This window comes from Gymnodraco acuticeps, unplaced genomic scaffold (assembly GCF_902827175.1).
Source record: "Gymnodraco acuticeps unplaced genomic scaffold, fGymAcu1.1, whole genome shotgun sequence".
In the NCBI taxonomy this organism is placed as follows: Eukaryota; Metazoa; Chordata; class Actinopteri; order Perciformes; family Bathydraconidae; genus Gymnodraco; species Gymnodraco acuticeps.
This window is the reverse complement of record NW_022990600.1, coordinates 71,721-89,953: the sequence shown is the minus strand read 5'-3', so window position 1 is coordinate 89,953 and position 18,233 is coordinate 71,721. Positions and strand designations below refer to the sequence as shown.

The 18,233-nt window shown below is 40.6% G+C and overlaps 1 protein-coding gene across 1 annotated transcript in view; it reads right to left on the bottom strand.

Annotated features, from left to right (window-relative positions):
• The window catches only part of LOC117554482 (calcium/calmodulin-dependent 3',5'-cyclic nucleotide phosphodiesterase 1A-like), a gene marked incomplete in the record, with an annotated part of 29,995 nt that extends 12,050 nt beyond the window's left edge, over nt 1-17,945 (bottom strand). The window contains 1 exon segment of the mRNA XM_034228933.1: nt 16,903-17,945. Within this exon segment, the coding sequence (XP_034084824.1) occupies nt 16,903-17,222 (320 nt within the window).
• Nucleotides 17,946-18,233: the final 288 nt, after the last annotated feature.

The window sequence follows — 18,233 nt, the reverse complement described above, 5'->3', positions numbered from 1 at the left end:
ACTCTACTGAATAATCCACCTGAACCTCATCAGGAGAGGACTCTTTAAAGTAGAGACACTACATACTGATATACACCTGAACATCAGCAGGAGAGGACTCTTTAAAGTAGAGACACTACATACTGATATACACCTGAACATCAGAGGAGAGGACTCTTTAAAGTAGAGACACTACATACTGATGATTAGTTTTGTTTGTATTTAAGTTCTGTTTTTTCTGTGAATGTTTTGGTTTAATAATACATAATTTGTATTGCTCTGCAGCCTGAACAAAACTGAACAATATATTTGAATAACTCACAACAACAAAAAGACTCGCCCCTGCTGCTGTCGTGAAATCAAAATGTCTGGAGCCTTTGTTTTCATAACGGATGAATGAGAAAGCATTGATTGGCAAAATGACACATGATTTCATTATAAGATGAAAATGTAGAAATGCATTGGTTTGAGTTACACATTGAAAGCATGCAGCACACACTGGGTTTGAACCAGATGTTGGTTCCATTGAGAGTCTGCAGAGTGACACTGAGTCACGGTTCAGCTGTCGAGGAGCAGAAGAGGGCTCTCAACGCTCCAGAGCTTCACAATTTACCAGGAAACTGCACCAGAGCCCAGAAAAGACCGGAGTTACTGATAAAGCACACGTGAAATGCATGTTGCATTGCTGATGCATTATATGTGCAGGAAAACATGGGCTAAGAAAAAAAAAGTCCAACTTCTCTAAATGTCTTGTTTAGTCAGTCCAAAAACCACAGATTTGCACTTAAACGTCAAAAAACGTATATCAAACTTTAAAAAAATTCAATGAATTAAAATAAAATACTAAATGAAGTTAAAAAAAATTAAAATAAAGTAAGATAGAAAAAAGGTAGAAGAAAATAAGACGAGAAAATGTATAAAATTAAAAAGGAATTAAAACATAAAAAGAGGTAACAAGAATGCAATAAAAATTGAAATGAAAAAATATGTAGGGGGTATTTATTTAAAGGTCACCTATCATGCTATTTGTAGGCAATAGCAGAGGTCTCAGATATATAAAAATATATAAAAAACATGTCTATGAAGTGTTTTGCTCCGAACACCAAACAGATCATTCTAGCCATGCCTCATATCCCTCTATTTCACTTCCTGTTTCAAAAGTGCTGATTTGGGTATAAAGCTTTAAAGAGGAGGGGTCTGAGCTCATGCGGGACCCGGCAGCTACTGTTTAAACTAAATGCTGCCGTGATGAAACGCCATATCATGGATTATCAAGGATTCTCTCTGAAACAGTTTGGAGCTCAAAGGCTTTCTCTCTTGCCGGTTATACCACAAGGTGAGTTCCTTTCTACTTCCTGCTTCTTCACACACATGCTCTCCAGTACAGGTTAGCTCTGAGTGTTAGCGATGCTAATGTAAACACCGACCATATTACGTCCAAACAGTCGGGCATTGTTTCTGATAGCAACGTTTCTGATTGGGCCGTGGGTCCACATTTCAGATATTACGTCATATCGGACGCAAATCTGGATCAGCTCCGTTGTTCCCCGTTTTTAGAGATTTGGGTACGGAGGAAAAGAGAGAGGGTTTTATTTCCTGACGCTGCGTGAGTTCCCCGACACACCGGGGACACATGGTGATGTAGAGAAGACATCACAAAGTGCATTTTGCATGATAGGTCCCCTTTAAGTAAAATAAAAAATGTGCAATAAAAACTGAACGAAATAAAACAAAAATATAATAATTAACTCAATTAAAAACAAAGAATATGAAAAACAGTATTTTGTTATAGCAATAATAAAGGACAACAGGAGGAACATATTGATGTAGAAAAGACATTCAAAAGTGCATTTTGCATGATAGGTCCCCTTTAAATTAAAGGTCAGGTATATTTGCCGTCATGGCTCCTCGAATTTAGAGCAAAATGAAATGGAGCGACTTGCTGAGGATAATAATCAGTCACTTCTTTAAACCTCTTTTTATAGACTTGCTTTCATGTGTTGTCTTTGGATTGTTTTTGTCCCATTCCTTTGACAACATATTGTGTTGTTTATATCTATTGTTCTGTTTGTCATCTCTACACAATGTCTTTGAGTCAGCTGACACCCTGAGCTCATCTTAACTTCTTGCTTTTGTTTGTTTTGTTGTTGTTTGCTTTGTATGCCGCTCTGGCTTTGTCTGTCAATGCTTTCTGTAAACTTTAAAGGTTGTGTAAAAATAGTTATTATTTATTTATATTCTTTGTAATAATAATATTAATGAATAGTTTTTGTATTATTACTTCCACTTGTCCGGCAGTGGCTCAGTCATTAGGGGATTGGACTGTGAGCCGTAGGGTCGCCGGTTCAAGTCCCCGACCAGACCTAAATATGGAGTGTGGAGTGCTACTTGGAGAGGTCCCAGTTCACCTCCTGCCCTGCCGTGGTGCCCTTGAGCAAGGCACCGGACAACCCCCCCACTCCCATTGCTCCCCGGGCGCTGTACAATAGCTGCCCATGCTCCTAGTGCTAGACTCCTAGTACTAGCCTCCTGGTACTAGACTCCTAGTTCTAGACTCCTGGTTCTAGACTCCTGGTGCTAGACTCCTAGTACTAGACTCCTGGTACTAGGCTCCTAGTTCTAGACTCCTGGTACTAGGCTCCTAGTTATAGACTCCTGGTGCTAGACTCCTGGTACTAGACTCCTGGGGCTAGACTCATGGTACTAGACTCCTAGTTCTAGACTCCTGGTGCTAGACTCCTGGTGCTAGACTCCTGGTACTAGGCTCCTAGTTCTAGACTCCTGGCGCTAGACTCCTAGTTCTAGACTCCTAGTTCTAGACTCCTGGTATTAGACTCCTGGTGCTAGACTCCTGGTGCTAGACTCCTAGTTCTAGACTCCTGGTGCTAGACTCCTGGTGCTAGACTCCTAGTTCTAGACTCCTGGTGCTAGACTCCTAGTTCTAGACTACTGGCGTTAGATTCCTAGTTCTAGACTCCTGGTGCTAGACTCCTGGTGCTATACTCCTAGTTCTAGACTCCTGGCGCTAGACTCCTAGTACTAGACTCCTGGTGCTAGACTCCTAGTTCTAGACTCCTGGTGCTAGACTCCTGGTGCTAGACTCCTAGTTCTAGACTCCTGGCGCTAGACTCCTAGTACTAGACTCCTGGTACTAGACTCCTAGTTCTAGACTTCTAGTTCTAGACTCCTGGTGCAAGACTCCTAGTTCTAGACTCCTGGTGCTAGACTCCTAGTTCTAGACTCCTGGTACTAGACTCCTGGTACTAGACTCCTAGTTTTAGACTCCTGGTACTAGACTCCTGGTACTAGACTCCTGGTGCTAGACTCCTGGTGGTTGACTCCTGGTGGTAGACTCCTGGTGCTAGACTCCTAGTTCTAGACTCCTGGTGCTAGGCTCCTGGTGCTAGACTCCTGGTGCTAGACTCCTAGTTCTAGACTCCTGGTGCTAGGCTCCTAGTTCTAGACTCCTGGTGCTAGACTCCTAGTTCTAGACTCCTGGTGCTAGGCTCCTAGTTCTAGACTCCTGGTGCTAGACTCCTGGTGCTAGACTCCTGGTGCTAGACTCCTGGTGCTAGACTCCTAGTTCTAGACTCCTGGTGCTTGACTCCTGGTACTAGACTCCTAGTTCTAGACTCCTGGTGCTTGACTCCTGGTACTAGACTCCTAGTACTAGACTCCTGGTGCTAGACTCCTGGTGCTAGACTCCTGGTGCTAGACTCCTGGTGCTAGGATGGGTTAAAAGCAGAGAACACATGTCACTGTGTGTGCTGTGTGCTCTGCATGTGTGACCATTAAAGAGGGGTTCATCCCTCCCATTATTATTATTTACCTATTTTCAATATATATTAATTGATTTAATTATTTACTTGTGATCTGATTATTTACTTTATCTTATATTAATTGCATTTGGTTCTGTTGAATATTGTAGTACAATGTGCAAATGTTTGCTTCTTATTTTAATGTAAATATTTCTATTGAATGGTTTTATTTAATATTATTGGATATTTTACTTTAACTTCCCATTTAATAAAGATACATTTTTTTAAATTATTTAATCTACATTTTACATTAACTTCTTTCTTTACATATTTTTCTATTTTATTTTAATTCATCTATGTTTTTTTTTACTATTTTTATAAAAAGGACCAACTACCAAATCTCCCCTTGGAATTATAAAATATTCAGATTTGGATATTTTTTATTTCCAATAATGCCAAGTCTTATTTGTTGTGTAGATAGAATAGTTACTATGGTAATAAATAACGATTATTAAAATGTAAGTAAACATTAAAGGGGACCTATCATGCAAAATGCACATTGTGATGTCTTTTCTACATCAATATGTTTCCCCGGTGTGTCGGGGAACTCACGCAGCGTCCGAAAATAAAACCCTCTCTCTTTTCCTCCGTACCCAAATCTTTTTAAAATGGGGGTACAACGAAAGGATACAGATTTGCTGCCGATATGACGTAATTTCGGATGGTGGACCCACAGAGAGTTAATATCAGAAACAATGCCTGACGTGATTTGGACGTAATCTCGTCTTTGTTTACATTAGTTACACAGAAGTATCATTGAAGCCTTAACACCTCGGACGTTACATTAGCAAGCCACGCTAACACTCAGAGCTAACCTGTACTGTAGAGCACATGTGTTTAAAAAGCAGGAAATAAAGAAAGGAACTCACCTTGTGATAAACCTGCAAGAGAAAAAGCATCTGAGCTCCATACTGTTTCAGAAATAATCCTTGATGTGGTTTAGAACAGGATGGCGTTTTATCACAGCAGAATTTAACTTTATCTTCTGTAGAATTCTGAGCAGGCATTAGCTCCGCCTCCTATTTTTGTTTTGTTCAAGCTAAGGACCCAAAATCCGCGTTTCTCTAACAGCTGGAATAGAGGGGTATGAGGGATTTCTAAAATGCATTAGCTGTTTGTATTTTGAGCAAAACAAATCATAGACATGTTTTTATTAGGGCTGTCAAGTTAACGCGTTAATAAAAAAATGAACGCCACTAATTATTTTAACGCGATTAACGCATGTGTATTTTTTTTCCTCGGCCGCCCCGTAGTTTCAGAGCGCATCGAGTTTAAAATACCATCTACAAGCTGATGCTGACAGCCCCGCTCCTGCCGCCCGCTTGTGGCAGACCACACTTCCACGCTCACCGGCAGGCACTGACTGGCTGTTGGGAGGACCGGGAGGGTGTGTGTATGTGTGGCTCGAGCGAGCGAGAGAGACACCTTACGTGCATTGTTGTTGTTAGCATTTGGTGCTAGCTAGCTGCGCTAACAGATATAAGGAGCTGCTTAAATGAAAACAGAGGAGCGACATTTCGCCGACAACTGCGCCGAGCACTTGACTTTATGCAGGAAGCCAGACAGTGGGACATTGTACGAGAAGTCAGCACACTCAGCACGGATAGTGCAACATGATTGCAGCGTCCAGGCCAACCCAGTCTCACGGCAGTTCGTGTTCACCAACACGATTTTTAATCTATTGATTCGTGTTCACCAACACGATTTGCCCCTTTTTTTCGTGTTGCACAGCACGATTTTAAAAGCAATGTATTTCTACTGCCTGCAGCACGTCTTTTTCTCCGGTCAGGTCGAGGAAGACCGGAAGCTGTGTGGTTCATAAAAACATGTTCTTACTCAATATCAAGCCACAGTTATTGCTTTTATTTGAAATCGTATAATTTCTGACTTTTGTTGCCGTCTGTGAGGAAAATAAATGGGGCTCAGAGCCTCAGGATACTGAAATCTGTATTTTTAAATATTTTTTTCCTTCTAATTCGATATTCTTTTCAAAATAACACACTGTTATTTACTCACCAATAACACACAATTATCCTTGCTTTTATTTATTGGTTTAATTCCATAATCTCGGGCTTTTTTGGCGTCCGTCAGGAACTGAATTTCAAAATAAAAATAACCGGAAACAGACATAGGCATTTCGAGCGATTACCCAAGATCCTCAGCTATGGTTTTAAGCTCGCTTATTGGATGTTTTAGCCGCAATGCATGCTGGGATTTGGTGTTTATATGATATGAAATCCGGAAAACATTTTAAAAGAATAAAATAATACTTAATTCCGAGCGCTCTTGCTTTTCTCTTTGAAAGTCATCACATAACGGCATTGTAATACACGGTTCGGCTGCATTGTATATTACAGATCTGCCGTAGTTCTTTATTTATAGAGCCCTGATGAGAAGACCTTTGGAAAAACTGAGAAAATGCCGCCGAAACTGAATACTTGACGTGGATCATAAATATATTCAACAATTAAACAACATCTTCAATTTATCTTCACACAATACGTCTCCTTGCAGTATCAACACTAATTCGGCTGACTTTTACATTTGATCTAATTCACAGATAGGTTATATTTACACCATAACGGTGCACAGCTGATATAAAAGGACTGTAGTTTTTAAAGATATTACTGATTTTCTTTGAATGTAAGAATGTAAATACTGAGTCTGAAATAGTATAGCATAGTAAAATGATGTGAAAGCATGCATAAAACTACACATCTTCAGATGTTGTACGAAAACATAAGTGTCCTACACTAATAATACAAAGTTAATATGGCTGTGTGTACCTTGTGTGCACCTCCTAGTGGTTAAAGCACGTTATTGAATTATTGTGTTTTATTTGATTAAAAAAATATTAAGAGTACATACTTTCATAGGGGGAAAGTATAAATATAGAATATAAAAAATCAAGAAGATACTATAAGTGATCTCTACAATAAAACAGTTTAGTGCAGAATGTACAAAGATATTAATAGGAGGAGGTGCAAAACAGAAAAACGAATGAACCTTTATTTAAACATTAAATAACAGATTAAGGTCTTCTTTTAAATAAGAAAAAAACTTTGGGGGTATCTATCTACAGATAAATATTAAGCCTGACAAAGTACTTAACGTCTAATATATTGCTTTCCTGCAATGTTAACTATGTTGAAGCACTTATTTTAACTGATATTATACACATTAATTATACTCTTATGTAGATAGTAATAAGAAATGTGCAGAATATGACAGTTTAATGGTGGAGGTACACACATATTGATAGATTGTCTTGTAATGCACTGTTGAGGAACCTGTGACCCAAGTGTTTCATTCATTGCATAACTACACCGTAGTTGTGTATATGATATGTCAATACACCTTTGAAAATCTTGAAAGGGATGTGCAAAATAGCCATAATATACAGTCTTTAATGAACTATTAGTAGAGAATAACGAGTAATGAATATACTTTATTACTCGTTTCCATTCATGTCAATTGCAGATACATGTTTAGTCTTCTCAAGCACCAACTATCAAATATCTCTCCTGATTGTTGGCACTTGATAATCACCTAACCTGAATTTTACTCAGGTGTAACTAAAGTCTGATTTAAGGGTTGTTTATATTTCACATAATTAATCAGAATCTGCAAAGTAACTCAAATAAATGCAGTGGAGTAAAAATACCAGGTTAACCTCTGAATTGTAGTGGAGTAGAATTACAAAGTAACAATGAGCTGTCATGTGGGTATTAATGCTGCGCATTATGGACACAAGCGATTTTCACCCATGTATTAATTATATGTTTTACATTTGATAACACCAATGTGTTTAATACTGGCAACTTCTAATTGTGGGAAAAACGAAAACGTTCAGTAGAGACGTCCCATAGAACATTTTGCGAAACACAATAGCCAGCATGTGTAGTTCTGGGGGGGGCGTTCGATTCCAGTTTTGGATAGTCTGGCGTGGTTTCGTTCCATTTCACACAGCTGTTTGACGCTCTGCGTAACCTTACGCGGACTGTAGTCCTAAACGATAGCTGGGGATTATGGGTAGTGTAGTGTCTTCGGCCATCCTAAACTCAGAAATGTTGACAATCGCAATGATGCTCGAAATGTCCCTTATAGGCCTACGTCTGTTTCTGGTTATTTTTATTTTGAAATTGAGTTCCTGACGGACGCCAAAAAAGCCCGAGATTATGGAATTAAACCAATAAATAAAAGCAAGGATAATTGTGTGTTATTGGTGAGTAAATAAGAGTGTGTTATTTTGAAAAGAATATCGAATTAGAAGGAAAAAAATATTTAAAAATACAGATTTCCGTATTCTGAGGCTCTGAGCCCCATTTATTTTCCTCACAGACGGCAACAAAAGTCCGAAATTATACGATTTCAAATAAAAGCAATAACTGTGGCTTGATATTGAGTAAGAACATGTTTTTATGAACCACACAGCTTCAGGTCTCCCTCGACCCGACCGGAGAAAAAGACGTGCTGCAGGCAGTAGAAATACATTGCTTTTAAAATCGTGCTGTGCAACACGAAAAAAAGGGGCAAATCGTGTTGGTGAACACGAATCAATAGATTAAAAATCGTGTTGGTGAACACGAAATGCCGTGAGACTGGGTTGTCCAGGCAGCTCCCGTTCGAGCATATGCCTTGAGTTTCACATAGCTCCAACGATCCATCTCTCATACACACACACACACACACACACACACACACACACACACACACACACACACACACACACACACACACACACACACACACACACACACACACACACACACACACACACACACACACAGGTTTCATGTAACAGTGTCACCTCCAGCAGAGTCTTCTCCTCAGTGTACAGGCAGGATCTCTTCTGCTCTGCTCGTGGACCAGGTTTAGACATCAGTTAGTTATGTATGCTTTCTTTGTAGTTGTACTGAGTTTATGTGTTTTAGTCTACAAAGGACGCCATAGACACTGACAACATATTTAACTAGTTTATTTTCATATCTATTTAAAATATAGTTTCTAAATGTAATTGACTTTGGTGTAAGTGTGTGTGGTTTATTTGGTAGACAGACAGAGAGAGAGAGAGAGAGAGAGAGAGACAGACAGACAGACAGACAGACAGACAGACAGACAGACAGACAGACAGACAGACAGACAGACAGACAGACAGACAGACAGACAGACAGACAGACAGACAGACAGACAGACAGACAGACAGACAGACAGACAGACAGACAGACAGACAGACAGACAGACAGACAGACAGACGACAGACAGACAGACAGACAGACAGACAGACAGACAGACAGACAGACAGACAGACAGACAGACAGACAGACACACACACACACACACACACACACACACACACACACACACACCACACACACACACACCACACACACACACACACACACCATTTTTATTGTATTAGGTTCCAGGTTGAATTGAGGCGAATATTTGTAATGTTCAGAAGTTGTTGTGTTTAATATTCATGAGAATATTTGTCATTGTTCAAATGATAATAAACATTAGCATAAAGCATATTTGTCCACTCATATGTTGATAAGAGTATTAAAAACTTGAAAAATATTCCTCTAAGGTACATTTAAAACAGATAAAAAATGTGCGATTAATTTGCGATTAATCGCGATTAACTATTTTAATCGACTGACAGCCCTAGTTTTTATATATTTGTATATATCTGAGAGCCATAATATATGCCTCAAAATAGCATGATGGGAGACCTTTAAATCAATTTCATACATTACTATCTTATGCATCAAGGTATTGTCGTATTAAATATCTCTGTTGTGTGAATGGAAAGACTCGTGCAGCTCTGTAGCATTGCAGTCTTTAACCATTGTCTGACTCATAATGGACATATTGTTAAAAGACAGTTAAAAAAAGGGTTTAAAATCAATGCTTTAGTGCAGCACAGATGAACAGCAGGATGCAGGGGAGAGAGCAGATTAGTTTTAATTGTAACTCTTGTAGTCTTCAACCAGCGCTGACTCAGGTCACATGAGGACATCACTCTTCATACAGGAGACGATAAAGGAGTTCTATTTCTTTTCTATTTCTTAAATAATGTCTCAAAACAATTCCTTTAAAAATACACTATGGTTTTGTTAATACACAAAAAAATATGTCCTGCTGTCCCCATTACATCCAAGTGTGTACGAGGCATTGTTAGCATGTAACAAGTCTTAAAAAGCCCTTTTTAAAAGGCGCTATAGCTGTGTTTCTCGCGATGCATTTGCACATGTAAAGAAAAGTCTGTGTTCTGTTAGAATTTACTGACAGTATTCTCAGTGAATAAACAGATGTTTTGAGGCGTGAAATCTGCTTCCTGCGCAACAAAAAAGCGAGCCTTTAGAAAGCTTAATTCCTGTGGGGTAAGAAAGCAATTAGATGAAATGGGTCTCCATGCTGTGTTCGAAGATGAGCCTCCAAAGATTGCACCAAAATTGCTGACAAAACTTTTATTTATTACGCCAAAACAGCCTTTGTAATAAGTCTGAAAAAAGGTGCAGAGATATCGTAAAACCTCATAAGAGAAATAAGACACAGAATCATGAGATGCTGATTCCCGAAGGACTCATACTCTGCCTGAGTTTGACAACAATATGGAGGCAAATTTAATGTGGAATTTTTCAGGAGAGGACTCTTTAAAGTAGAGACACTACATACTGATATACACCTGAACATCAGCAGGAGAGGACTGTTTAAAGTAGAGACACTACATACTGATATACACCTGAACATCAGCAGGAGAGGACTCTTTAAAGTAGAGACACTACATGCTGATATACACCTGAACATCAGCAGGAGAGGACTCTTTAAAGTAGAGACACTACATACTGATATACACCTGAACATCAGCAGGAGAGGACTCTTTAAAGTAGAGACACTACATACTGATATACACCTGAACATCAGCAGGAGAGGACTCTTTAAAGTAGAGACACTACACACTGATATACACCTGAACATCAGCAGGAGAGGACTCTTTAAAGTAGAGACACTACACACTGATATACACCTGAACATCAGCAGGAGAGGACTCTTTAAAGTAGAGACACTACATACTGATATACACCTGAACATCAGCAGGAGAGGACTCTTTAAAGTAGAGACACTACATACTGATATACACCTGAACATCAGCAGGAGAGGACTCTTTAAAGTAGAGACACTACATACTGATATACACCTGAACATCAGCAGGAGAGGACTCTTTAAAGTAGAGACACTATATACTGATATACACCTGAACATCAGCAGGAGAGGACTCTTTAAAGTAGAGACACTACATACTGATATACACCTGAACATCAACAGGAGAGGACTCTTTAAAGTAGAGACACTACATACTGATATACACCTGAACATCAGCAGGAGAGGACTCTTTAAAGTAGAGACACTACATACTGATATACACCTGAACATCAGCAGGAGAGGACTCTTTAAAGTAGAGACACTACACACTGATATACACCTGAACATCAGCAGGAGAGGACTCTTTAAAGTAGAGACACTACATACTGATATACACCTGAACATCAGCAGGAGAGGACTCTTTAAAGTAGAGACACTGCATACTGATATACACCTGAACATCAGCAGGAGAGGACTCTTTAAAGTAGAGACACTACATACTGATATACACCTGAACATCATCAGGAGAGGACTCTTTAAAGTAGAGACACTACACACTGATATACACCTGAACATCAGCTGGAGAGGACTCTTTAAAGTAGAGACACTACATACTGATATACACCTGAAAACAGCTGGAGAGGACTCTTTAAAGTAGAGACACTACATACTGACATACACCTGAACATCAGCAGGAGAGGACTCTTTAAAGTAGAGACACTACATACTGATATACACCTGAACATCAGCAGGAGAGGACTCTTTAAAGTAGAGACACTACATACTGATATACACCTGAACATCAGCAGGAGAGGACTCTTTAAAGTAGAGACACTACACACTGATATACACCTGAACATCAGCTGGAGAGGACTCTTTAAAGTAGAGACACTACATACTGATATACACCTGAAAAAAGCTGGAGAGGACTCTTTAAAGTAGAGACACTACATACTGACATACACCTGAACATCAACAGGAGAGGACTCTTTAAAGTAGAGACACTACACACTGATATACACCTGAACATCAGCTGGAGAGGACTCTTTAAAGTAGAGACACTACATACTGATATACACCTGAACATCAGCAGGAGAGGACTCTTTAAAGTAGAGACACTACATACTGATATACACCTGAAAACAGCTGGAGAGGACTCTTTAAAGTAGAGACACTACATACTGATATACACCTGAACATCAGCAGGAGAGGACTCTTTAAAGTAGAGACACTACATACTGATATACACCTGAACATCAGCAGGAGAGGACTCTTTAAAGTAGAGACACTACATACTGATATACACCTGAACATCAGCAGGAGAGGACTCTTTAAAGTAGAGACACTACATACTGATATACACCTGAACATCAGCAGGAGAGGACTCTTTAAAGTAGAGACACTACATACTGATATACACCTGAACATCAGCAGGAGAGGACTCTTTAAAGTAGAGGACACTTCATACTGATATACACCTGAAACTCTTTAAAGTAGAGACACTACATACTGATATACACCTGAACATCAGCAGGAGAGGACTCTTTAAAGTAGAGACACTTCATACTGATATACACCTGAACATCAGCAGGAGAGGACTCTTTAAAGTAGAGACACTACATACTGATATACACCTGAACATCAGCAGGAGAGGACTCTTTAAAGTAGAGACACTACATACTGATATACACCTGAACATCAACAGGAGAGGACTCTTTAAAGTAGAGACACTAAATACTGATATACACCTGAACACCAGCAGGAGAGGACTCTTTAAAGTAGAGACACTACATACTGATATACACCTGAACATCAGCAGGAGAGGACTCTTTAAAGTAGAGACACTACATACTGATATACACCTGAACATCAGCAGGAGAGGACTCTTTAAAGTAGAGACACTACATACTGATATACACCTGAACATCAGCAGGAGAGGACTCTTTAAAGTAGAGACACTACATACTGATATACACCTGAACATCAGCAGGAGAGGACTCTTTAAAGTAGAGACACTACATACTGATATACACCTGAACATCAGCAGGAGAGGACTCTTAAAGTAGAGACACTCATACTGATATACACCTGAACATCAGCAGGAGAGGACTCTTTAAAGTAGAGACACTACATACTGATATACACCTGAACATCAGCAGGAGAGGACTCTTTAAAGTAGAGACACTACATACTGATATACACCTGAACATCAGCAGGAGAGGACTCTTTAAAGTAGAGACACTACATACTGATATACACCTGAACATCAGCAGGAGAGGACTCTTTAAAGTAGAGACACTACATACTGATAGACACCTGAACATCAGCAGGAGAGGACTCTTTAAAGTAGAGACACTACATACTGATATACACCTGAACATCAACAGGAGAGGACTCTTTAAAGTAGAGACACTAAATACTGATATACACCTGAACACCAGCAGGAGAGGACTCTTTAAAGTAGAGACACTACATACTGATATACACCTGAACATCAGCAGGAGAGGACTCTTTAAAGTAGAGACACTACATACTGATATACACCTGAACATCAGCAGGAGAGGACTCTTTAAAGTAGAGACACTACATACTGATATACACCTGAACATCAGCAGGAGAGGACTCTTTAAAGTAGAGACACTACATACTGATAGACACCTGAACATCAGCAGGAGAGGACTCTTTAAAGTAGAGACACTACATACTGATATACACCTGAACATCAACAGGAGAGGACTCTTTAAAGTAGAGACACTAAATACTGATATACACCTGAACACCAGCAGGAGAGGACTCTTTAAAGTAGAGACACTACATACTGATATACACCTGAACATCAGCAGGAGAGGACTCTTTAAAGTAGAGACACTACATACTGATATACACCTGAACATCAGCAGGAGAGGACTCTTTAAAGTAGAGACACTACATACTGATATACACCTGAACATCAGCAGGAGAGGACTCTTTAAAGTAGAGACACTACATACTGATATACACCTGGACATCAGCAGGAGAGGACTCTTTAAAGTAGAGACACTACATACTGATATACACCTGAACATCAGCAGGAGAGGACTCTTTAAAGTAGAGACACTACACACTGATATACACCTGAACATCAGCTGGAGAGGACTCTTTAAAGTAGAGACACTACATACTGATATACACCTGAAAAAAGCTGGAGAGGACTCTTTAAAGTAGAGACACTACATACTGACATACACCTGAACATCAACAGGAGAGGACTCTTTAAAGTAGAGACACTACACACTGATATACACCTGAACATCAGCTGGAGAGGACTCTTTAAAGTAGAGACACTACATACTGATATACACCTGAACATCAGCAGGAGAGGACTCTTTAAAGTAGAGACACTACATACTGATATACACCTGAAAACAGCTGGAGAGGACTCTTTAAAGTAGAGACACTACATACTGATATACACCTGAACATCAGCAGGAGAGGACTCTTTAAAGTAGAGACACTACATACTGATATACACCTGAACATCAGCAGGAGAGGACTCTTTAAAGTAGAGACACTACATACTGATATACACCTGAACATCAGCAGGAGAGGACTCTTTAAAGTAGAGACACTACATACTGATATACACCTGAACATCAGCAGGAGAGGACTCTTTAAAGTAGAGACACTACATACTGATATACACCTGAACATCAGCAGGAGAGGACTCTTTAAAGTAGAGACACTTCATACTGATATACACCTGAACATCAGCAGGAGAGGACTCTTTAAAGTAGAGACACTACATACTGATATACACCTGAACATCAGCAGGAGAGGACTCTTTAAAGTAGAGACACTTCATACTGATATACACCTGAACATCAGCAGGAGAGGACTCTTTAAAGTAGAGACACTACATACTGATATACACCTGAACATCAGCAGGAGAGGACTCTTTAAAGTAGAGACACTACATACTGATATACACCTGAACATCAACAGGAGAGGACTCTTTAAAGTAGAGACACTAAATACTGATATACACCTGAACACCAGCAGGAGAGGACTCTTTAAAGTAGAGACACTACATACTGATATACACCTGAACATCAGCAGGAGAGGACTCTTTAAAGTAGAGACACTACATACTGATATACACCTGAACATCAGCAGGAGAGGACTCTTTAAAGTAGAGACACTACATACTGATATACACCTGAACATCAGCAGGAGAGGACTCTTTAAAGTAGAGACACTTCATACTGATATACACCTGAACATCAGCAGGAGAGGACTCTTTAAAGTAGAGACACTACATACTGATATACACCTGAACATCAGCAGGAGAGGACTCTTTAAAGTAGAGACACTACATACTGATATACACCTGAACATCAGCAGGAGAGGACTCTTTAAAGTAGAGACACTACATACTGATATACACCTGAACATCAGCAGGAGAGGACTCTTTAAAGTAGAGACACTACATACTGATAGACACCTGAACATCAGCAGGAGAGGGACTCTTTAAAGTAGAGACACTACATACTGATATACACCTGAACATCAACAGGAGAGGACTCTTTAAAGTAGAGACACTAAATACTGATATACACCTGAACACCAGCAGGAGAGGACTCTTTAAAGTAGAGACACTACATACTGATATACACCTGAACATCAGCAGGAGAGGACTCTTTAAAGTAGAGACACTACATACTGATATACACCTGAACATCAGCAGGAGAGGACTCTTTAAAGTAGAGACACTACATACTGATATACACCTGAACATCAGCAGGAGAGGACTCTTTAAAGTAGAGACACTACATACTGATAGACACCTGAACATCAGCAGGAGAGGACTCTTTAAAGTAGAGACACTACATACTGATATACACCTGAACATCAACAGGAGAGGACTCTTTAAAGTAGAGACACTAAATACTGATATACACCTGAACACCAGCAGGAGAGGACTCTTTAAAGTAGAGACACTACATACTGATATACACCTGAACATCAGCAGGAGAGGACTCTTTAAAGTAGAGACACTACATACTGATATACACCTGAACATCAGCAGGAGAGGACTCTTTAAAGTAGAGACACTACATACTGATATACACCTGAACATCAGCAGGAGAGGACTCTTTAAAGTAGAGACACTACATACTGATATACACCTGGACATCAGCAGGAGAGGACTCTTTAAAGTAGAGACACTACATACTGATATACACCTGAACATCAGCAGGAGAGGACTCTTTAAAGTAGAGACACTACATATACACCTGAACGTCAGCAGGAGAGGACAGTTTTATTTGCAGACCATATTGACATAGAGATTCTTTATATACATTTTGAAGGAGAATCAACATGATTCAAGTATTTTGAATTCCCTCATGTTAAAATGGGGCTGTACAAATAAACCTGCGTTGTCTTGCTTTCCCTCTCTCTCTCTCTCTCTCTCTCTCTCTCTCTCTCTCTCTCTCTCTCTCTCTCTCTCTCTCTCTCTCTCTCTCTCTCTCTCTCTCTCTCTCTTCTCTCTCTCTCTCTCTGCAGAGACTTTTTTGCTGCTAATCGCAACGCTCTGCTGTCACCATGGCAACCTCTCAGAACAAAAAAATGTAAAAAATAAATAAAAAAGCGCCCAGCTGTTTTACATCTGCTGCTGCCTCCTCTGTGTCGTCATCTCTAACGCTCAGACAGGTGATGATGTGTGACTCAAAATATCTGACACACACACACACACACACACACACACACACACACACACACACACACACACACACACATTCTCTCTCTCTCATGTTCAGTGATGTCGCACCGCACCCACAGATTTCTCATTTTCTGTCATTCATCACCACAGCAACGACACACTGGTGCTGTCGGTCTGACTCCCAAAAACGGTCAACATCTTCATCCTTATCATCATCATCTTCATCATCATCAGCATGTCTCTGTGTTTACTCACATCCCTCTCAGTCGGAACAGGACCTGGTCGTTGTAATTGTGTTCCTCAAACTCCACGATCTGCGTCTCGTGCTCAGTTTGCTGCTTCTCCTGCGTCTGCAGATCCTCAGTCTGAGACATCTCCTCTTCCTCTTCCTCTTCCTCCTCCTCCTCCTCTTCCACACTCTGCTGCACCTTGTCCTGCTCCTGTTGCAACTCTTCCTCACATCCCTTCACCTTTTTCTGCAGCACCTCCTCCTGCTTCTCCTCCTCTTCCTCTCGCTCTTCATCCTCCTTCACCTCCTCTTGCAGCTGCGCCTCCTCCTCCGCCTCCTTGTTCATCTCCTTGTTTGCAGAGAAAGTGTTTTTCAGGAGTTGTCTGAGTGTTTTCACGCAGCAGAGTTTGAACGCCTCTCAGACTGACGGAGTTGTAAAGACATGTGACGCTTTGTCTCGTTCCAACTTCATGCAACTTCCTGTTGTTGGTTTCCACAAACAAAAGCGTTGACCTCTGGTGATCTTCGCCAAGGGGTTAAAGGTGACAAAAAACTGTTTCTTTAAAAAGTTGCAGAGCTGCGAAACACTGACGGCGTCTTTGTGTTCTTTTGGATGAAGAGAAAGCCAACAAGTAAACAAGCTGGAGACTTTCTTTCCTCCTCGTCTCGGCACTGCGGCGGCAAAGATGATTTCAGCTCAACTGTCCCAAAGCATCGCTGTGGCAACGCAGGCAGGAAGTCAGGATGGAGAGAGAGAGGGAGGAAGAGGAGGAGTAGGAGGAGGAGGAGGAGGAGGAGGAGGAGGAGGAGGAGGAGGAGGAGGAGGAGGAGGAGGAAGAGGAGGAGGAGGAGGCAAACAAAAGAGAAGCAGAGAACATCGCACAGCGTTTCCCCGGTAACTCAATAACCGTTGCTAAGAGTGATGGAATCCTGCAGCCGTCAGACCTCTTCATCACCCCCCCCCTCTTCCTCTTCCTCTTCATCATCCCCTCCTCCCAAATTCAAATGCACATAACTTCACGCTCCGATCAGATGCGAAAAACAGGCGTCTCAATCTGTCCTCCCCCTCTTCTCTCCCCTGCTGTGTGTGTGTGTGTGTGTGTGTGTGTGTGTGTGTGTGTGTGTGTGTGTGTGTGTGTGTGTGTGTGTGTGTGTGTGTGTGTGTGTGTTTTTTAGACAATGATGATGTAATGGTCCTGAAAATGAGAGTGACTAAAGCTCTTCAGTGGAGTGTCAGCAGGAGACGGTGTTTACAGATAATGGCCCCCTCTACAGGACGCTGTGTGTCATTACAACAGAGGGGGAGGGGCTTTAAGAGGGGGCGTAAAAAGTGAAAAGGTTCATCCTCTGGGGAGTG